The 23,964-nt window shown below is 29.6% G+C and overlaps 1 protein-coding gene across 3 annotated transcripts in view; it reads left to right on the top strand.

Annotated features, from left to right (window-relative positions):
* The first annotated feature begins 226 nt into the window (after positions 1–226).
* The window catches only part of LOC136071954 (serine/threonine-protein kinase Nek4-like), a 56,839-nt gene continuing 33,101 nt past the window's right edge, over positions 227–23,964 (top strand). Inside the window, exons 1-7 of one of the 3 annotated variants that reach the window (XM_065797905.1) lie at positions 227–389; positions 641–718; positions 13,768–13,855; positions 15,074–15,124; positions 21,557–21,592; positions 21,730–21,841; positions 22,250–22,377. In XM_065797905.1, the coding sequence (XP_065653977.1) occupies positions 274–389; positions 641–718; positions 13,768–13,855; positions 15,074–15,124; positions 21,557–21,592; positions 21,730–21,841; positions 22,250–22,377 (609 nt within the window). In that variant the 5' untranslated portion in view covers positions 227–273. Of the gene's footprint in view, positions 390–640; positions 743–13,767; positions 13,856–15,073; positions 15,125–21,556; positions 21,593–21,729; positions 21,842–22,249; positions 22,378–23,964 lie in introns of those variants that run through there. The other 2 variants (XM_065797906.1, XM_065797907.1) reach the window with 2 other exon arrangements.

Here is a 23,964-nt window from a genome sequence, read left to right as displayed (position 1 = left end):
TGACTACTCTGAGCTTTGTATATATATTGTAAAGAGAATTAAATGATTGATTATCTTCTGTTATAAAGCAAAGCTTAAAATTCATTAAATTTTATTATAAGTTAAAATTTGTTTAACTTTGTCTGAGATTGTTTATATTTTCTGCCCAAACCATCAATTAAGAGCACAAAGCTCAATTGGGGGTTTGAGTATGAAAGGTATATATTATAAAATAAAGAAATTTTTTTTTTTTCACAGTTTAGTGTAAAAAAGTGTTAAAAAAATCATATTTAAATGAAATCAGATTTGAATCCTGAGTGTGACAATGAAGATTCATTTAATATTCTGCAGATACTTGGAAAAGGTGGTTGTGCAACAGTATATTTAGTAAAGCACAAGAAAACTGCAAGGTTTTTATTTATAATATAATGTATAGTTTATTTTAAAAGTTTCATAGACATTAATATACTAATGAAGTTTCAGTATTAAATATAAATTAAACTTTTTTCAAAATAACTTAAAAAAAAAAACAACTTAGATGGGTGCTATGAATGGGTTAAGTTAGAAAAACAGGCTATAATTAATTTTTTGTGTTGTCACAAAATAATTTGTTTTGTTTTATAAAATTTTTCAATAGTTTTTTATTCGTTTTTTTTTTCAGACTTTTTGCCATGAAGAGAATTGAAATTGATCCTTCTAAAAAAACAAGAAGTAAAGAGCATGTTTTGAAAGAAGCACAGTAATTTTTATAGTTCCTTATGAGGTATTCCATGAGAAAATAAATAACAAATTGGTTTGGAGATATTTTTACTTTAAAAGTCAGCTATTTTTGTCAGTTTTTTTATTTGGCAGCCATTTTGATTTTACTATAGTTTTTGTTTTACTAGTTACCATTTAACATGTGATAAAGCTGAAAAGTAGCACCAGTATAGCTTTAAAGCAAATAATCAGTCTTTAATATTTGTTATCTATAAAAACAATTAAAACTATATCAATATAGAGATTGTACTCTGCCTATTTTGGAGATTTTACTAAAGGCACAAAGGAGACCTGGTAACCAGAGTAGCATTAAATTTTTACTGAATTTTTATTAAATGAGATATTTTTAGATATCTTCACTTCCAACAAGGCTGCAAGCAACCACTATTAGAGTTGGAGGTTACTGGAAGATAATAAAAAAAGTTTATAAAGCGAGGTAAAAGTTGACAGACGACTTAAAATATTGCAAGTTATATGAATCAAGAAAACAAGATAAAGGAAGCAAATTCTAAAGAACTAATATTTAAGAAAAAAAACTGGACGAATAAGAATTTTTAGAGCACTTAGGGACAATTGCAATAAAAGGATGAGACTTAATAGAATGGCGAGTAACACAAGAATAAATTTTAGTAGATGACACATAAGACACTAACTTTTTTAGAGTAGTGCACATTATATTATTTATAAAAAAAAGAAAGAGAAGCAACATAACAACGATGTGATAATGGTTGGAGGTTGGCTGCATTAACAGGACCAACTATGTTTACAATGCATTTTTGCATTTTTGAATAGAGCCTTGAGGAACCCCTGAAGTTACAGAATATGAAGATGAGTGCTGTCCATTGAGGACAACTTTTATACTACATTTGGTAAAGAAGGATTCAGTAATCTTAAAGATGTTATCTGATATACTGTAAGAAAAAAGCTTATGGAGAAGACCAGCATGCCAAACTTTATCAAAGGCTTCAGAGATGTCTAGAGCTCACCACATCTATCTAACACATGATAAAACCTATCAGTTATTACTGTTAACAAATCAGCTGCAGAACGAAAAAAATGAAATCCATATTGATGATCAAAAAGTAAGTTATTAAATTCAAGATGAGAGAATAAGTGTTTGTTAATTAAAGACTCAATAACCTTGCTTATGATAGGAAGAAGACTAATGGTAGTTAGACGAGTCAGATAGCTCTCTAGAGTTTTTAAAAATAGGGCAATAACAAATGCAGCTTTCAAGCAGGCTGGAAAACAAGACTCTGAAAGGCACTTGTTAAATAGTTTTAAAAGTATTAATGACAGCTTTGGAGAACACTTCTGCAAGACTATAACAGGTATGTTGTCCGGGCCACAAGCTGTAGAAGAGTCTAGGCAGGAAATCACTTTAGATACAGAAGCTGGAGTGATACGAATGTCAAGCAATGGATCAAACTATTTGTCATGTAGAACGCAACTAGTGGAATCAAGAGATGATAATGATGAAAAGTTCTTAGCAAACAATTCAGCTTTGTTTTTAGGTGAAGTGTCAAAATCTGAAACATACAAAAAAGGTGGAACAATAGCTTTGCCTTTATTATTGATACTCTTAAAGCCTAATTTTTGATATAAAATAGAAGATTTTGTGACCTGAGAATAATGGGCTTTGGAATTAGACAAAACTTTTTTACAATGGTTTCTAGCAAGAGTAAACAGGCATCTGTTTTCTGAAGAATCGTTTTGCTGATAGATATGGAAGTAATGGTTTTGATTAGAAATTGCAGCAGCGCAATGCGAGAAAAACCATGGAGAAGATTCAGGCTTAAACTGGAATTATCGGGAGGGATTAAAAGATTCCATATTAGCCTGAATCCAAGAAGTTATGTAAGAAGCGCATTTGTCAGCAGGAAGACAGAAGATTTCAACCCAAGGGCCAAAGCAAAAGAAAATCACGGAAAAAGTCTCAGTTAGCTTTAAGTTTGTTGTAAGAGGTACAATGATAAGAGGGATTCTGATGATGAAGAAGAATGAGATAATAATTTTAGAGAGATCAAACCATGATCAGAAGCACCTAAGGGTGAATGAGGAGAAACCAAACACTGACTAGTATCAAAAACAAGACATAAGTTAACACCCACAAATTTTTCCTTTCTCAAAAGTTCTCAGAGTCACTTACACTAGAGCCAAACTAACCAGTGTGATGAGCATTTAAGTCACCAACAGCAACAATATTGGCTGAAGGATAATGAGAGATGGCTCGATCACTTTGATCAGAAATAACATCAAAAAGTGTGCAGTCTTGAGACGAAGGAGAGCGATGTAGAACAAAGAGAAAGGCGACAGGGTGAAGTGGTGTTAAATAAAAGCACATAAAAGAATAGTCTGTGGATTCAAACCCAGTTTCCTGACAAATTGGTGAATTCTCACAAATGTAAATGCCCAGGCCAAACATGTGATTATTGGAGTCTTTACGAATTAAAGGAAGATAACAATCAACACTACGATCACAAGATGAGACATCCGAACTCAAATTAGTCTCACAAAAAAGGCTCAAAGAAGAAAAGTTTCTTGGAGGACCATGAATATTAGTGAATGATACTTTAGTCATTTTTAAATTTGTTAAAGAACTTGACTCAAACCCAGATAGTACTCAGTACACAATAGTCTAAGCAATTGTCTCATTACTATTAATAAACCCTAAGTCATAAAAAAGGGCTCCAATTATGGCCTCGACAAAGCACACCAAAAGTACAAACAGAGACACCATCCATGCACAACATGGCTCTGTTAGTACTCTGATATTTTACAGCTGTTGATGGAATCAGCCTCTCTGAGAGCTACCACAAAATTTGTGAAACCTGACTACCAGCTGGCCTCAGAACCATAAAACTGAGTTTTAAAGCTGTATCCTCATTAGGAGATAATGGAATGAGTTGCCTAGTTATAAAAATAGCGACACAAGCGAAACCCATGCATTAAGTCAAGAATACATCTATAAATACTTCTACGCCAGCCTAATAGATAAAGAAGGGTTGCGAGGTTGAACAACAGATAGAAATATGTTTTCCTCTCAAGTTTTTGCCAAGGAAACCTTCTACAAGACAGTAGCCGGACGTGCCTAACATCTGCCCAAGATGTGTTTTTTTATCGAGGCACTATCTCTAGCCTTTACTCAACCACGAGCCTCAAGGCAGGAGATGTTTTAAGTCGAAGTTGGCTTCTGCTAGCCTTTGCCTTAAAATGAATATTCTACAAGGCAGCAAGACATGAAACAGGTTGTACTGGGTTACATGTTACCAGTAGCAGGATAACCTGACCTGATAAAACTTCTTTTAAAAAAACTTGGACACAGATTTATAAATTTTTTATTATTAGGTTTTTATTGGGTTTTTATTAAATTTTTTCTAGACCATCTGCAGTTTATTTGGGCCCAATATAATGGTGTAAACTAAATTAACCAGATTGAAAGGTATATCAAGTTATTCAAAGGGACAGAGTGACATAGAAATTTGTTAATATTGAGATCTGGGCTATCAATATTAAAGGTTAATGTTACAAATCTGTTTACATCATGAGCAATCTCTACTTATCCATTTCACTAACTCCAAAAAATTTGAATTGATATGTGTTAAAATGTGGCTAAAATTATGTTGTCAATTGATCACAATGGTGAATGATATGTGTTCAGTTACTCACTATGGTGAAAGATATGTATTCAATTGACCAAAATGGTGAAGATAATTTTTAAGAACAAACATTTTTTGGATGAAGATATAGAAGTTGTGCTAGAAAAAGAACTAAATTAGATGTTTCAGCTATAAAATTTCATGAGGTTCCACATCATGCTTACTGATGTTATGTTAAAAATCCTATCAGTTATGCTCAATTTTAACAGCGCTGAAATGTCATATTGCTGATGTAGGTTTGTTGATATTTTGAATACAAGAAAAGCTGAAAACGGCAAACTTTTGATTCAGATTTTGACAAATTTTGACATAGGTTTCAGATTCTTTTCTTTTGAGGAATGCAGCTATACTATTTAATACATCTAAGTCAATCATAACTAAAACATATTTAATACATCAAAGTCGACCATAAATAAAGCAAAAAAAAATTAAATTTGAAAATAAAATTTTCAGATATTTTCAGATAAAAAAACATTGTTAGAATTGCTTCAGATATCATTGTTAAGGTGGAAAGCTTTTATTGTAATGATCAGTTCAGATGGCAGTTGCCAGTTATAAAGGATCTTGTAAGTGTATCCAAAACTAAGCATGGACCAAAGCAATTACTTCTTTGCAATTATTAAAAAACTGGAATTATTTATTGATTTCAAACTAGAGCATCCTCAGTCCAAAATAGGATTTTATCAGTTAAAGGCAAAATATCTATGTCAAAGTAATCAAAATGATCAAAACCTTATAAAGCTAATGCTTAATGCAGTCAAGAGCAGAGAGTCAAGGTAATGTATCATTTATAGATGTAATCATTGCCCTGGAATTCAAAATGTTATAAATTATAACTGCAAATCTGTTATAGAATGAAATATCATTCGAGCAGAGCTTCTAAATTAAACATCTACTTGAGGTGAATTCATTGAAAGTCTTTGTGAAAAGTTTGATAGCATAACATTCTACTTTTACTGCTAAAACACAAGGGAAAATTTTGAATAAATTGAAGTCATACATTCCCCCAAATGAAATTATTGTTTAAGTTAATTTTGCAAAAAACTTTTTATTTGTTATTCAAGATAAAATTAAGGTTTACCACCAGAACCATCATCCTGTACTACATCTTGTAGTTATTTATAACATGATCATTCATAGCAAACATGATCAGGGAACTACTAAAGTCAACTAATGCCTTTATGTTTTATATCTGATGACTTTGTACAAGAAATCTTTCCTAACACCCCAAAAATCTACAATTTTTCTGATGGTTTTGCTAACCAGTACAAAAGTTGCAAGCATTTTTTAATTTTATGCCATCGTGCTGAAGATAGTGGAATGGAATATCTATGGAATTTCTTTGCGACATCACATGCAAAGTTACCATGTGATGGCATTGCTGGATCAGTTTAACAACTTATTTCAAGTGCTAGTATTCAATTTATAATTAACTTAAAAATTTAGAGCGCTAAGAAAATGTTATTTTTTTTCTAAAGATAATATATTTGTCATTCTTGTTTTTATAAGGCAAAGATTTTTTTTCAGTCCATAAATCTTTGAGTCACTAATTAAATTATGCAACGACTTTACCGGGTACAAGAAGTTTCCACCCATTTATTTCACAGGATTCAACAAACATCAATGTCAAAAGAGTCTGTGAAGAATATATAGAGCAGGAGGAAGTTAGTCTAAAATTCAACTTTACTGGCTCAATACAATATCTTCAAGAAATTATTGCAGGATAATATTATATCTGCAAAAATGATATGTTTAACTATGTTGGTTTGGTATCAGTAGTTGATGAAGAAAATGAAGACGTCCTTGTAAAATTCATGCATCCTCCTTTGCTTAACACTTTATTACTGTTTTTTTTTTATAAGCAGCCTTTGGTTTCTTATAGATTAGTTTCTTATTTAAAAGTTGTATTTATTTAATTTTTTAAAGTTAAATTTTAGAATAAATATTTTACATGTTATGAATTTTTTAGAATAAATATTTTGCATGTATTTTTCATTTTAACTATTGATCATGGATTTTTTATGGAGATTTTCAAAATGGCCAAATCCAAATGTTTTTTTTCATTGTAATTCGTGTGTTTCTTTATGAAAATCCTCAAAAAACCCACCTCTCAATTGAGCACTAAAACACTCTTTTAAATATCTATTTTGATAAAAGCAAAAAAATTTGACAAAAATTTAATGCTACCATAGTTACCAGACCTCCATTCTGCTTTAATTGGTTTTTTCAAAATAGGTCAAAAAAGTAGACTACAGGTTATTAAAATTTCCAAAACAGCTGTAGGTGATGTACAATCCTCATATTGATATAGTTCTAGTTGTTTTTATAGAAAATAATCATATTCCTTGTCTTTAAAACATATATTGCTAATTTTAAGGTTAATCACATGAATAGTTGAACTGTAACTCGTAAAACAAAAATTTACAAACAAAAAAATTCCCAAAAATAGTTAAATTTAAAGTTAAAACATCTCTAAAACTTATTTGATATCAGTGCTGAAAATATGGATGGTAGTCTATGTAATATAGGTGACCATTTTTACAAAGTATAAAATGACCTTTATGATGGGTTACATGCTGGTCCCATTTTCTCATGGAATATATATATTCCATATATATATATATATATATATATATATATATATATATATATATATATATATATATATATATATATATATATATACATACAGTGGTGTAAACTGGATTTTTAGATGTTTGAGCTTTGACACTTACTTATTGTGCAAGTTCTAAACTTTTGTATGTTTATACTTATATCAAAAAAAATGTTTTGCAAAGAATTGGGGTGATTGGAGCTTGGTAACAAAAAAAACTCTAATTTTGGGCCTACCCAGCCCTTACCGTGAAAGCAACAAGTTTATAAAATATTTTCTTTACTATTTTCATCTAAATTTATATGCATCAACAAATTTCAAATTTTATGCAAAAATCTCTTATTTTTTAAAAACTAGGGCCATATAAAGTTTTAGCCCCCCTCAGTTTGAGGGAGCTGTAAACATTGCAGGGTCATAAAAACTGAAAAAGTAGAGTGCTTAATGTTCTTAATTATAAATGAGTAGAAAATCACTTAACGAAAATTTTTTCTCATTTAACACTGCGTTTCATCAATAAAGACTCATAAGAAATGAATAATCAAATTAAAAAAACTTCAATTTATACCAAAAATTAAATTACAGGAAGTCACAAATGTCTTAACTAATGTAAATTTTCACACATTTGTGGAATATGCTGACACTATTATAAAAAGAATTCTTTGGAAATAATTACTTATGCTTTTTTAGAAAAATAGTTTTTAAAAGGGGGACTTAAATGTAACTCAATGTAACTATTATTTGAGCTCATTTATTTTTATAGTTTTTTAGGAGAAACTAATTTTCCTGACTGCATTTAGAAAATAATTCCGATTTTTAGTTTAATAAACATTCTTGGTTTGCATGTGTAATTATTTTAAATTTTTCTTACAGGCATAGTATACATTTTTTGGAAATATTGTTATATGCAGGCGCTGTTTTAAGGATGGACCAATTCAATATAAAATCATCAATATTTTTATCTTTCAATTCCCATATATATTTTGACAGCATGGTGTCTTTTGAATACTTTTTATTTTTAAAAGATTGCTTATTATTGGCAAAACGTTTTTTGCTGTTCTTTTTTGTTTAACAAAGCATTATTGTGACCTTTTATAATTCTTTCTATATTTTTTGTGCAACTGTAGTTGCACAAAAATGCGGTAGTGGTGTAGTGGTAAAGCGCTTGCTTCATAAGCGAGAGGTTCCGAGTTCGATCCCCACCACGTCCCTGGTAGTACCGCGCTCAACTTGTTTCTCCGCGCAGGGGCCTTGTTCGTCAAGGTTCATGTTTCAGAGTTATAGAGTTGAGAGAGGGTTATAACCACTATTAAGTAGCCTCCTCATCTGTAGTGGCTTTATCGGCCTTGAGGAGGCGAATAACAAAAAAAAAAAAGAAAAAAAAAAAAGTTAACTTTAATTTATTTCGATTAAAAGTTTTATGTAATTTATTAGAGGGCGGGAAATGCTTTTTCTATGTTAGTGGAAACATTTTTGCTATATGAGGGGGGGGGGGGGTTTGAACCAAATTACATATCTAGTTCTATTTCGCTTTTTTTTATTCTTTTTTTCAGGCTCAAATTTAAGTTCAAAATTTTCAAAACCACTTTTTTTAAGGGCATCTTCAAATATTCGTTTGGAGGAATTGCATACATTTTCATTAGAGGAGTTTTGGTTTAGCCTGTTATTAATTGAAATTGTGATTTGTTTTTTGTTGTGAATTTGGAGTGGATGATTTGAGTTAATATTAATATACAATAATTCATCGTTTGGTTTTTTGAAAGGCTTATATGAATTTTCAGAGAGATTAAATGTGACATCAAGAAAGTCCACAATTTTTAAATTTATGTTTATTTAAACTTGAAAGTCAATATTTAAAAAATTTTTTATATTTTTTCTAATTTTATTGAGCTCTGGGCCATATTTTTTTGCATTACTATTAAACCATCATTGTGATAAAGGCCTAAATCATTAATATTGATTATTTTACTTAATCAAATTAAATCTAAAATGTATAGTCCAACAAATTCACAAATCTCTGCTCTGTCATAACTACCCATTGTTAAATCAAAGCAGTCATGTATGTTTTTCTTTTTCCGAATTTCATTATTAAACTAAATTTTAAGTAGCTAAGACATTTGCGACTTTAATGTAATTTAATTTTTGGTAAAAATTGAAGTTTTATTAATTTGATCATTCATTTCTGATGAGTCTTTATTGATGAAACACAGTATTAGATGAGAAAAATTTTTGTTAAGTGATTTTCTACTAATTTATATATATGTATATATATATATATATATATATATATATATATATATATATATATATATATATATATATATATATATATATATATATATATATATATATATATATATATATATATTCTTTAAACACCTTCGCTTCCAACAAGGCTCCAAGTAACCACTAATTAAAGTTGAAAGTTACTGGAAGAGATAAAATGAAGATTGTAGTGCAAGATAATGATTGACAAACGACTTAAAGGATTGCAAATTATATGAATCAGGAAAGCAAGATGATGGAAGCAAATTCCAAAGAACTGATGTTCGAGAAAAAAAACTAGATGAATAAGAGTTTTTGGAACAGTCATAGAAAAAGGATGAGACTTGATTGAATGGCGAGTAATACGAGAATGAATTTTAGTAGATGGCACAAGAGACACTAGCTCTTTAGAGCAGTGCCCATTACAGTATTTGCAGAAAAGAGAAAGAGAAGCAATATTACGACGATGTGATAATGGTTGGAGGTTGGCTGCAAGAGCAGGTCCAACTATGTTTACAATGCTTTTTTGCACCTTGTCTAAAAGAGAAAGGGCATCATTAGAAGATCTGCCCCAGATATGGCAACAGTATTCCGTATAAGACCGGATTTGAGATTTATAGAGATAGAGAATAAAATCCGAAGTAGGAAAGTGTCGAGCTCGATAAAGAGACGATCTAATCGTCGAGCTCGATAAAGAGACAATCTAATCGTCAAACATGTTGTTTGGTATCAGGTCTCTAAAGACTAAATGTATGTATGTATGTGTGTATGTATGTATGTATGTATGTATGTATGTATGTATGTATGTATGTATGTATGTATGTATGTATGTATGTATGCATGTTTGTGTCAGATCAGGTTATTGTGTCAGATCAGGTTATCCTGCTACTGGTAACATGTAACCCAGTACAATCTGTTTTATGTCCTGCTGCCTTGTAGGATAGGCCTTTTTAGGCAAAGGCTAGAAGATGCCAATTCTGACTTAAAGGACCCCTTGCCTTAGGACTCTTGATTGAGTAAAGGCTAGAGATGGTGTCTCGATAAAAATACTCATCTTGGGCAGTTGTTAAATGCACCCGGCTACTGTCTTGTAGAAGGCCTCCTAGGTAAAGACTTAAGGGGTAAACAGATTCTATCTGTTGACCAGCCTTGCACCCATTCTTCATCTATTAGGCTGGTGCAGATGTATTTTTAATACATTGTTTCCAGTTTAGGATGTTGAATGCTAGATCTTCTTGACGCAATGCTTGGGTTTTGCTTGTGTCTCTTTTTTTATGACTAGGCAACTCATTCTATTATCTCCTAATGAGGGTACAGCTCTAAAACTCAGTTTTATGGTTCTGAGGCTGGCTGGTAGTCAGGTTTCCCAAAGTCTGTGGTAGCTCTCAGAGAGGCTGATTCCATCAACAGCTGAAAAATATCAAAGTATTAACAGTGCCATGTTGCGCATGGATTGTGTCCCTATTTGTACTTTTGGTGTGCATTGCAGAGGCCACATTTGGAGCCCTTTGTTACGGCTTATGGCTTATTAGTAGTAATGAGGCAATTCCTTGGGCTATTAAACAGTGTTCTGAGTACTATCTATGCTTTGAGTCAAGTTCTTCAATCTAATTTAAAAATGAATAAAGTACCAAAAACTATAAAACACAAAAAACCATCAGCATCACCAAGTTCTCTAAACCTATTATTCACCAATATTTGTGGTCTTCGAAGTAACTTTTCTTCTGTTGAGTCTTATCTCTTGCAAAGTTCACCAGACCTACTTGCTCTTTGTGAGACTAATTTGAGTTCCGCTGTCTCATCTTGTGATCTTAGTGTTGATGGTTATTTTCCTTTAATTTGTAAAGACTCCAATAGTCACATGCTTGGCTTGGGCATTTACATTCGCAAGAATTCACCCATTTGTTGTGAAACTAGGTTTAAATCATCAGACAATTCTTTCATGTGCTTTTGTTTAGCTCCAATTCACTCTATTGCCTTTCTCTTTGTTCTATATTGCTCTCTTTCATCTCAAGACTACACTCTTTTTGATGTTCTTTCTGATCATATAGACCAAGCCCTCTCTCATTATCCATAACCCTATATTGTTGTTGTTGTGTGACTTAAATGCTCACCACTCTGAATGGCTTGGCTCTAGTGTCAGTGATTCTGTAGGCATTAAAGCCCACAACTTTTGCCTTTCTCAATCCCAAACTCAAATAGTCAACTTTCCAATTCACTTTCCTGACATCCCGAATCATTTACCTTCTCTACTCGACTTATGTCTTGTTTCTGATCCTAGTCAGTGCTCAGTTTCTCCACATTCACCCTTCTGCTTCTGATCACAGTTTGATCTCTCTAAAACTAATATCTCATTCTTCTTCATCACCTGAATACTCCTATTACTGAACCTCTTACAACTAGAGTAAAGCTGACTGGGATTCTTTCCGTGATTTGCTTTGTGATGGCCCTTGGATAGAAATCTTTCATTTTCCTGTCGACAAATGTACTTCTTACATAACTTCATGGAATCATGTTGCTATGGAGTCTTTTGTTCCCTCGACGAGTTTAGGTCAAGCCTCACTCTCCTCTATGGTTTACCTCACACTGTGCTGCTGCGATTGTCAATCGAAACCGTTACTTCCATATTTATCAGCAAAACAATTCTCTAGAAAACAGACGTCTGATTATTACTGTTAGATATAATTTTATAAAAATTTTGTCTTACGCCAAAACCCGCTATTCTCAGGTCATGAAATCTCGTACCTCAATTCAAAAATTAGGCTCTTTTGACTTCTGGAGAATCTTTAATAATATAAATAATAATGGCAAATCTTTAATTCCACCTCTCTTGTATGATTCAGTCTTGGTCACCTAACCTAAAGACAAAGCCGAATTGTTTGCTAAAAACTTTTCATCAATATCATCTCTTGATTCCACTAGTTGTGTTCTACCTGATATTGCCAACAAACAGGTTGATCCATTGCTTGACATTCATATCACTCCAGCTTCTGTATCTAAAGTGATTTCCTGACTAGATTCTTATGCAGCTTGTGACCCTGACAACATACCTGTTTTTGTCTTGCAGAAGTGTTCTCTGGAACTGTCGTCTATACTCTCAAAATGGTGATTTACTTGATGAGTCATCTACTCTTCATCTTCTAGGATTAACTCTTACTTCCAATCTTTCTTGGAAACCATATATATATATATATATTTATATATTCATATTTAAATATGTAGACAAATATGTATAGACATATATATATATATATATATATATATATATATATATATATATATATATATATATATATATATATATATATATATATATATATAATTATGTTAATATATATATATATATGTTTATATATATATGTCTATATATATACATATATATATATATATATGTATATATATATGTATATATATATATATAAATATATATATAAATATATATATATATATATTTATATATATATATATATATATATATATATATACATATATATATATATATATATATATGTATATATATATAGACATATATATAGACATATATATAGACATATATAATATGAATTACAAAATGTTATTGTTCAAATCAAGTCAAACTTTGGCAAAACATTGTCGAAATCTGAAAAAGTTGTACCTCTCGTACTTACTCTATATAGTTAGACAATAGAGAAAACTTTGCAGCATTTTAAAATTATGCAAGTAAAAAAACATGATTTTGCTTTAAGTTAAATTTTTAAAAATTTGTGAGAAGACCCAAGTAGTGCATACTTTTTATTGATGCGTCTGGTTTGCATACAATTTTCGTTTGTCTTTGTTGGAAAAAAGTTTTTTAGTTTTTTTTATTAATAAATTCTCTTTAATAGATGCGTATAAAGTATTTTAAGAAGAAAAACATCTTAAAGTTGCTTTGCATCAGGGATCTATTTTAAAAAAATCTCGATCCAGCTCACTTCCAACTAAAGCTTTCTAAAACATTTATCTGCTACATGTAGACAAACATGCAAATTGGTTTGTATCAGTTTTTAATCTAGTTTTTAAGATCAAACCAAGAGCCATTAATTTTGCCAAAAGTTTTGATTGAAAAACAAAAATATCAATATTAGCCTGCCATTATGGAAAAAGCTGAAATGTCTGAGTTTAAATTTTTTTGTTGTTCTAAAAGAATCCATTTTATAATGGCAAGTTTTTCTAAAACTTGCTGTCTTAAAAAAAATTAAAGTATAAAACTAACTTGTTCAAAAGTTATTATTTGTTAAAAACAATGAAAGAACCTTTTTACTTGAAGAGGGAAATTTTATGCAAAGTTGCCCGGTAACTAAATCGTGTTTTTTCAAGAACCGTATTAGATACTGATCAGAAATTTGACATGCATTTCTCAAATATATGTACAAAATTAAATTGTTTTAGTCAAATCTGAAATGCTCCATAAAGAAACTTTGCTCCTCTTGGCGAGACCTTGGAGTGATTTTAAAAATTTCTATTTACATTTTTCAGACTTTTATTTCGACTCAAACATCCTCATATTGTATCATGCAGAAACTTCTTTTTTGGTAGAGATTCTCAATATTTGTCTATTATACAGGTATAAATATTAAATTTTTATTATTATTTGAAAAGTTGTAACTTTTGGAACTTTTTTAACTTCAACTTAAAATTACATTTATTTGGTGTCATTTAGGCATGCTCTTTAAAATTTCATAGATATAGATAGTTAATTTAATACTTGGTGCAGTCTTATTTAGGGGTGTACCAGAATGGAAATTTTATTGACAATTCCAGATTCACTGGAATTGTCAATAAAATTCTGGCTGGATATCTGGCTGGAGTGAGAATTATATTTATGTTATTTTTTACCTTCAAGATTAAAGTGAAAGCCTGCACCTTTACATCATGGGTATATTATATATACTTATAACCTATAATATATATAACCTATTTCATTAATTGAATTCTTTTTTCATTTAAATATAATATGTTGTTTTTGTTTGTTTTTATAATTTTATGTATTGAAAGTTTTAACCTGCATAATATTTATATTTAAAATTATTTCTTTATTTTCTATTTTTCCATTTGGGTTAAATTTGAAATTTACTTTAGGTATCCTATATTTTTTAACTATTTAAAACTTAAGTAACATTTTAAGTGAGACTATTCTCAGAGGCAGGTAACTATTTTGATGAAAAAAGAGCTAGTTTGTTGACCAAAACTGAAGAGCAAATCTTTTTGTGCCACAATATTCCTAAACTTCCAGAAATCCTTACATAATTGATTATTGCAAATAAAATTGTGTTTGTTTAGAAACTTCTATTTTTTACTTAGGTTTACATATTCTTCAATGCACTGTAGGTTAATGATTTTTTGATTTAATCTACAAAGTCTATTACAACTTAAAAAATAAAGGTAAAAAATAAATTCTGGCATTCTGGCCTGAAATATTTTATTTCCGGGCAGAACAGGAATGGACTAAAAGTCACAAGTTTCTAACCCCGGCCGGAAGGAAATTCAAGTACATCCCTTTTTTATATTTTGATTGACTGTGATTTTAATAAACTTATAATTATTTTTTAGGTTTTCCAATCAATGTGTAAAATTTCTAATTAAAATATAGTTTCAATATCTAAATCCAATAAAAGATTTAATTTTTTATGAGCAAGGAAATTAACAGTAACTTTTGACTCTGAACATTTTCTTGAATACAATTTTTGTGTAAATTGTTTAAAAAATGTAAACATATTAAAATGGTTTTAAAATATTGAAAAATGCAATGTTTTTGTTTTTGATTAACTAATGTACTTATTAGGATTATTGTGAAGGTGGATCTATCTATGATAAAATTGTAGAAGCAAAGCATGTAAGTGTTTATTAAAGAATTTGTGCGTGTGCGTGTATATATATATATATATATATATATATATATATATATATATATATATGTATATATATATATATAGGCCCGTTGCTAGACATTTCTAAGGTGGAAAAAAAATTATTTTAGGTTATAAATAATTTAACTTAAAAATAGTACTTTTTAAAAACAATACTTCTAAACAACATTAACAATTGGTTATCGGAAAAATGCACGTACATGATCAGGGCCACCGAGAGCTTTCATGATAGCTGGACCAGAGCATATTAGTACTTTTATCATATTATATATAGCATATTATCAAGACCAATTAGCAATTAGGGGGGGCTTATATTAGTATATAAGGCCCCCCAAATGCTATTTGACTTGATAATTGGTGATACAATTATCAAGTCAATAACTGTGTTTTTATTTCAAATACCGTTTACTTACATCCATATTTTTGGGAAAATCTGGATCTAAATTGAATTACAGTTTCTTTAATTAATATTGAAAACTCTTTTTTTTTTCTTTTTTACCAGCAAAAGTTGTGATTATTAATAGGTCATCTTACGACAGAGTTGTATCCTATTTTTTTTCAACATTCATGTTTGATACACATTCTTAAATCCTTTGTTTTATAGTGGCCCTACAATCATTTTTTTCAATCAATTTTACTTAAAGGTTGTTCACCTTCTGCGACAGGTACAGGCTTTGCGTAAAAAGTTTGAATTAAAATGCATATAGATTGGAAAATAGGCTATAGACCCTTTGAATATATTTGGTTGGGAATGCCTAAAGTGTTTCCAGAAGTGAAAATTAAAGACTACTTTAAACTACTAAGATGCGAAATACCTTACATAAAGTTGTATTCTATTTCAAGCTTTAATTTTAACCAGTTCTTGATTTTTAACCAGATAAATGAGAATTTTAACAAACCCTTTTTACAATCCTAATTTTAAATTGAATTTGTTGAATAGAATGACAAAACTCAATATTAAAGATATTCACTTCAAGCTTATGTTCAGAGAACATACCCAGGTAAGTAAACAACCAAGGCTGGTATTTGACTGTGGCCAAGGTCGGTTCTATGGACGGGACTGCATAAACTTGGTGCATATTGACTTGTTTTTATATATCACTTGTTTTTAATATTTTACAGCCCCAGCCATAAATCTGGCTTTGCCTTAGGTCAAGTACCAGCCCCGGTTGTTTACTATACCCAGGTTCATTGCAATTTTCCTCTCATCATTCTCTTTGCAAAAAATTCTGTATCATTGCGAAGACGAGTCATCTTCTCATGGGTTGATGCTTTGGTTGAAGGTAAAGCAACAGCTTCAGAGCAGCAGAAATTTCTGTATTTGTTTTGAAATTAGTTTTATAGCAGCAATCTGAGCTGAGCGTCTTCAGTCTAAAAGCTTGTAGAGCTAGATCTTCCATTTAGCTTTACAAGCTTTTAGACTGCGGGACTGCAGCTGAAAACTAAAAGTTATTAGATTTTTATTTATTTATGACAATAACCAATAAAACTTATACTTAAAAAGTTTAATATTGAGAAAGAAAGCAACACCAAGCTTTCATATGCTGACAATTGACATTCCTGCAGCCGAAATAGCATCATAAAAGTACTTATTAAAGAGTTTACTGTAGGTACATCAATTACATCATGCGCTAATTTATTCCAACGGTTTGCAACACGATTTTTAAAAAAGTGCTGATGTTCTGGGTAACCTTTGATTAAAATGGGTTTTAGACAGGTCATTTTGAAATATATGCTGAGTTTGATGAGAAAGCGTAAGCGTTAACAACTTTTTAATTTATTCAACAGCGGTTCTTTGTGACAAGACATGATGGTTATATTACAATTATGAATAATTTATTTCTTAAATTAATTTTTTTAAAAAATGAATTATTTAAAACTATAATTCTTTGGTAATATAAACAAAGCAAATTTTTTGCTATGCACATCACCAATTAAATTTACTTTATGCCTCTTTAACAAAAACAGATTTATAGTTTTTTGTAATTAAAATCTCATTATGGTTTTTTTGTCTTTTGTCTTCTAGTGCCCCTAACAACCTTAGCACCTGTGGCATGTATGCCCTTTTTGCCCCTCCCTCTGGAGCCTGTGCATGGTTTATTCTTGATTATTTAAAACATTTTTGAAATTGTTTTAAATAAAACTAATATACACTTAAAAAATTTAAAAAAATTTAAAAAAAGTTTTTTTTGAGTTATTATAGTTTGTATTATAATTTAATATATATTCTTACTTGAAAACATAAATGTATTAAAAATCACAATTAAATTAATAACTTTTTGTTTTAATTTCTTGAGTTTTTTGCATATATATATATACATATATATATATATATATATATATATATATATATATATATATATATATATATATATATATATATATATATATATATATATATATATATATATATATATATATATATATATACATATATATATATATATATATATATATATATATATATATATATATATATATATATATATATATATATATATATATATATACATATATATATATATAATATATATGAACATATATATATATATGAACTCTTCCTGATGATCCAGCGATGGTGAAACTCCGAGTCGAAGATAAAAGTTAGATAAGTGTTTTTACTAATTAATTATATATATATATATATATATATATATATATATATATATATATATATATATATATATATATATATATATATGTATGTATGTATGTATTATATATATATATATATATATATATATATATATATATATATATATATATATATATTGTCATTTTGTAAAATAGAAAAGTACTTTGTCTTTTCTCATTGTATAATTATTTGTTTGATACAAAAAAAGTACTTTGTCTTTTCTCTTCAACGTGTAATTTATTTATTCGATACAAAAAAAGTACTTTGTCTTTTCTCTTCAACATGTAATTTATGTATTCGATACAACAAAAGTACTTTGTCTTTTCTCCTCATTGTGTAATTGGTTCGTTTAAAAAATGTGTTTTAAGGTGATGAACTTGTTAATTCAATTGTTACCTGGTGTATATGGAGACTTTTCCATCTATTTTTTTGCAATCACAAGTGCTGCAATTTGCTTTCTTTATGTTTACTTACACCAATGTACGTTTTTTACATTTTCCAATACATCTCTTTGTACCTTGTTCCCGGTTTGCAAAAACATCTATTACTTTAACCAATAATGATTGATAAACATCTTTATTTTGCAGATAGAGGTTGTTTATTTGCACTTGATGTGAAAAGTTTGCCCTGGATATGGAGAACAACACAAATAAGCTTGTTGCTTAGATGATGATGAGATGATAAAAGTAGATTACACAATGTAACAAAAAAAAAAAAAATTTCTGTTTATCAAAGTTTTTTGATGTTTCTTAATTAATTTGAGTATGCTGAGTCTGAATATGACATTGGATTTTTTATTGCATCAATCGTTTGGTCGTAAAAAAAAAAAAATCAATTAAACATATAAATCGTTACAATATAAATCGTTTTGCATTAGATTCTACTTTAGTCAATATAAAACATTTACTAATTCAAAAGTGTTATGTTATGTTACAAAACTTCATGTTACATCATGTTTCTTACATATATTACATAATGTTACATTATATTGTATTGTAACAGTCTCTCACAATCTCAAAAAACACTAAAAGTGAACAGTAGAACGAGGTTTTCTTTTATGAAGTTTCTCGTCATCGCGTATCAAACACCAGATGTAGTCACCCATCATAGCTGCATCCCATCTGCCCTGGTATCTTTTCTCCATTGCAAGAATATCCTGATGGAAACGTTCCCCGTGCTCTTCACTCACATCACCCAAATTTGGTCTGAAAAATTCCAAGTGTGAATGCAGGTAATGCAGCTTTATTGACATTCTGCATTTCATATCTGCGTACCGTACAATTAAGTTTTCCACTATCTCTTTGTAGTTATCACTCTTATTGTTGCCTAAAAAGCTATGAACAACATGTCTAAATGCAGTCCATGCTTCTTTTTCAACAGCAGACATTTTGTCCTCAAGCTCCTTACATGCCAACATAACTTTAATCTGTGGACCAACGAATATACCTGCTGAAATTTTTGCATCTGACACCTTTGGAAACATCTGCCGAATATGCTGGAATGCTGCACTATCTGGGTTTAATGCTTTGACAAATTGTTTGATAAGACCAAGTTTAATGTGAAGGGGTGGTAGTAAGATCTTTTCAACAGGTATCAGAGATTGATTAATAACATTGTGCAAACCAGGCTGTAAATGTTCTCTCACTGGCCACTCACGTCTTGTGAAGTGCTGGTTTGCAGCCCTGCTATCCCATAAACAAAGAAAACACGAGTACTTTGTGTATCCTCCTTGCAGACCGAGAAGAAATGCTAGCATCTTAAAGTCTCCACATACATCCCACTTGTAACTGTCGTAGTTGATTTTCTCAAGCAACAACTTCACGTTCTTATAGTCTTCCTTTAGATGAACGGAATGAGCTACTGGAATCGAAGGAAATCGGTTTCCGTTATGGAGCAAAACTGCCTTTAGACTTCTTGTTGAGCTGTCAATGAATAATCTCCACTCTTCAGGATTGTGAACAATGCCAATGTCATTGAAAAGACCACGAACGTCATGACAATAGCACAGTGATTCTGATACTACATAAAAGTATGCGAATGTTTCATGTCTTTTTCGGTATTTCGAGGTTCTGCAGCTTGGATCTAATAAATTCCATTCTTTCAAACGTGATGTCAGAAGTTCTGCATTTGATTTAGTGAGACCTAAATCTCGTACTAAGTCATCAAGTTCTTGTTGGATAGGGAAATGAGGTGAATCATTCGGTTCCCTGAAATCACAGTCATCATTGAGTTCATCCGGTGAGTCTACTTCAGAATGATATGCAGCTGCTTCTTCGGATTGAGGTGGAGTAGGAACAGGCAATTCATCACTGTGTGGAACTGGTCCAATAGAAGATGGTGTACTTGGATAAACTAGAGTCAGCCTATCTTTCGGTTTTTTATACTTTGAAATGTCAACAATGCAGAAAAAGCAGTCATCATGATGGTTCGTCGGTTCTCTCCATATTCTCGGAATCGCAAAGGGCATTGACTTTCGGATTCCACGCAGCCATCCTTCCAGAGTTGATCTGCAGCTACCACAACTGTAGTGTGGTGCCCACGATTTGTCCTGATCTCCCATAGCCATGCCAAAATAAGCATGATATGCAGTAAAGAATTTTGTACCACTGACAATCTTATGTTTAGCTTGTGTTGGACTAATATAGTAACCACAAACATAACAGAATGAGTCAGGACAAAGCTTGCAGGATCTACTAGACATATTCACCACTTCATGTAACAGTTGTAATTAGTTAAACTGAAAATAAACACACGAATATAGTTAAAATCAGCATATATATATAATGTTTTAATTGCATTACACATATACGAAAACTCCGAAATATACTTTATGCTTTTTCTCAGGAAATCTTGATGATAGAGAAAAACCAATGGTACCACTGAAATCAGCATACAAAAATTATGTAAGAAACATTAAAAAATTAACATAAACAAAAATGTTGTTACATGGTGTTATTAGTGAATAATAGTGCAGAATAATCTAATAATTTGGCTCAAATCATTTTTTACAAGATTCAGCACTTTTCCAACCATAAAGTCTGTTAGTTATAAATGTCATTTATAATTAATTATAAGTTGTTTATCTATAATTTTCTTAGGAACAAAAAAATGATTTTTCCTAAAACTAAAACTAATCTTAGCCAAAAATTTGTGCAAATATATATGTTTGGTTAGTTTTATATTTTATAGAAAGTAGTGAAATTTAGTTTATATTTAGTTTAAAACATTGAATTTAATTTGGAAACTTGAAGTTAATTTTACAATGTTAAGTTGTGGTTTCAAAAGCATTGAAACCACTTCTTTGCTGTGGCCTCATGCATTGTTTCTTAACCTATCATTATTATTATTATCATTATTAAAATGATATTTATACAGGGTACTCACTTTCAGTTATTAAAACTGTTATTGACATTTATCCTGTTTAAAAACTAAAACTTAAGACAGAAATTATAATTATCTGAAAATAACAAAAGTATAAAAAGATTTAAAAATCTGGTTGCATATATTCTGTGTGGCTTCAGCTGCTGAGTGGAATGACTAAAACTTACAAAACAGGCAATTCTGTACAAGAATCTAACATTGTTCAATATACTAAAGATGCAATGCAGAAACTTTAATTAGCTTTATTGGCTGTTTCACACCCTTTATGCTCAAATTATTTTTTTGTTTTAATTGATAAATTAGGTCTTTGTTGTTTTCTGAAATTTTTAATTTTTTTTTTTTGTAAAATTTTATTGAGTTTTTATATTTTATATTTTTATAGAAACAAAAATTTTTACTTGAAACATTAGTTTTAAAGGTATTTATAGTTTTAAACTTTCCTATACAAAATATAAAAAAAACCTCAAATATTTATTAGTTTTTAATAAATATCAATTTTATAGCAACTCATATTTTGCAATAGTGGCTTTATATTTCACAACTTACATTTTTTAGTGGTTTATCCAAATATTAATGGCTGTTCAGTACATTCATTCACAGAAAATTCTACACAGGGATATTAAGACTCAAAATGTATTTCTCACAAAGCAAGGTTTAGCAAAACTAGGTAAGTTATGTAGTTAGATTCAAGATTCTTCAAAATTTAAATATTTGCTGTATTTAAAAATTTAAATATTTACTGTATTTAAAGTAAATATAGTAAATATTTATATTGTATCACATATCTAATTAATTGTTGTTTCATTTTATATTCAAAACCAGTTAACACAATTAATAGTTAACTAATAACCTAGTTAATTATTTTGTATGTATGTATGTATATATATATGTATATATATATATATATATATATATATATACATATATATATATATATATATATATGTATATATATATATTTATATATATCTATATATATATATATATATATATATATATATATATATATATATATATATATATTAAGAATTTTTTTTTATTCATAAATTGCTGTACATACTTTTCAATTATTAAGGTGATTTTGGAATTTCTAAAGAAATGGAAAGCACTGCTGATTTAGCTCAAACTTGTGTTGGTACTCCCTGTTATTTGAGTCCTGAAGTATGTCAAGATATGCCTTACAGCTCGAAAGCAGATATTTGGGTAAGTCCAATTTTGGGCCAGAATTTGTTTATATAATTTATTTTTTATAATATTGTTTGATGGTTTTGAACTGCTGTTTAGAAAATGAATAGGTTAATTTTAGATGATTTCTAATATTTTTTATATTATTGTTTGATTTTTATGAGTTAATATTTTTGAACAAACTTTATTTTGATTTTATGTAGGTTTATTGTATTGGTTAAACTAAAAATTTATAACATTTCTTTTGAAATTAACAACTGCATAGTTAAAAAGTTTTATGCGATTCTTACCGATGAATTCATTTGTCTGAAAATGTTTGGAAAAAATAATTTGATGAAAAATGTTTATCAGATTACTCCTATAATAGCTAGATTGACTGTTTTTCACACAATGAATTTAGTTGCACTCTTGAATTGTTTATTTGGTTGCTAAGGACACGTGAAACGCCTAACCAAATTTTATTTTACATAGTTAACCAATCTTAAGTAAATTTCTTAAAATTCCAAAGTTATAAAATAAATATATAATGATAATGTAGGCTGATTAAAAGTTATTTTATGTGCTTTAATGATTAGACCTGTAGCCAATTACTCGTTTTTGCTGTTCTAAGGCCTCGTTATACAGTTCCAGGCCTCTATTTTATATCTAGAAACTAATGCATAATTTATATATAAAAAGTACTTTAAGCTAAAACCTTGAAAAATGTCAAAATTGACACCTATTATAATACTTTGATTGTTGTGGTTCAAATAATACTTTAAATGTTGTAGTTAAAATAATAATTTGAATGTTGTGGTTAAGACAATAATTTAAATGTTGTGGTTAAAATAATAATTTAAATGTTGTGCCTAAAATAATAATTTGAATGTTGTGCTTAAAATAGTGATATAATTTCTATGTGTGCTGTGTATTACTTTTTATATATAGCAACCAGAGATTCAAGCTTACTAACGAAAAAGATTATTTTTTACACCTTATCAAAAACCAATTGTGTTAAATATTCATAAGGGTATTGATTATAACTGTAAAATGAAATAAGAATTTTAAAATAAGTGATTTTAAAACTTGTATCACTTTTTTTTTTTTTTTTTTTTTTTTTGTTATTTACCTCCTCAAGGCCAAGAAGGCCACTACAGATGAGGAGGCTACTTAATAGTGGTTATAAACCTCTCTCAACTCTATAACTCCGAAACACGAACCTCGACAAACAAGGCCGCTGGGCGGAGAAACAAGTTGATCGCGGTACTACCAGGAACAGTTTAGGGATCGAACTCGGAACCTCTCGCTTATGAAGCGAGCGCTTTATAACTACACCACTACCGCACTTCTGGATCAAATCTTTTTGCTTGAGCTTTTTGTGACTACTAATAAGTAAATCTGAAAAAGAAAGAAATGAAGAAAGAAAAGAAGAAGGGAGAAAAGAAGAAGGAAGAAAAAAAGAAGAAGTGACTACTAATAAATGGATCTACTGATAATATTACTAATAAGTGGATCTATGGGCGATAATGCTGATGATACTACTAATAAATGGATCTGAACATTTGCATGAAAAATGTTCTTGAAGCTTCTTAAAGTACTTGTTTTGTGTTTCTTAAGCTTCTTCAG

Source organism: Hydra vulgaris, chromosome 05 (assembly GCF_038396675.1).
Source record: "Hydra vulgaris chromosome 05, alternate assembly HydraT2T_AEP".
In the NCBI taxonomy this organism is placed as follows: Eukaryota; Metazoa; Cnidaria; class Hydrozoa; order Anthoathecata; family Hydridae; genus Hydra; species Hydra vulgaris.
The sequence above is the reverse complement of the archived record's forward strand: the minus strand, read 5'-3'. Positions and strand labels throughout refer to the sequence as shown.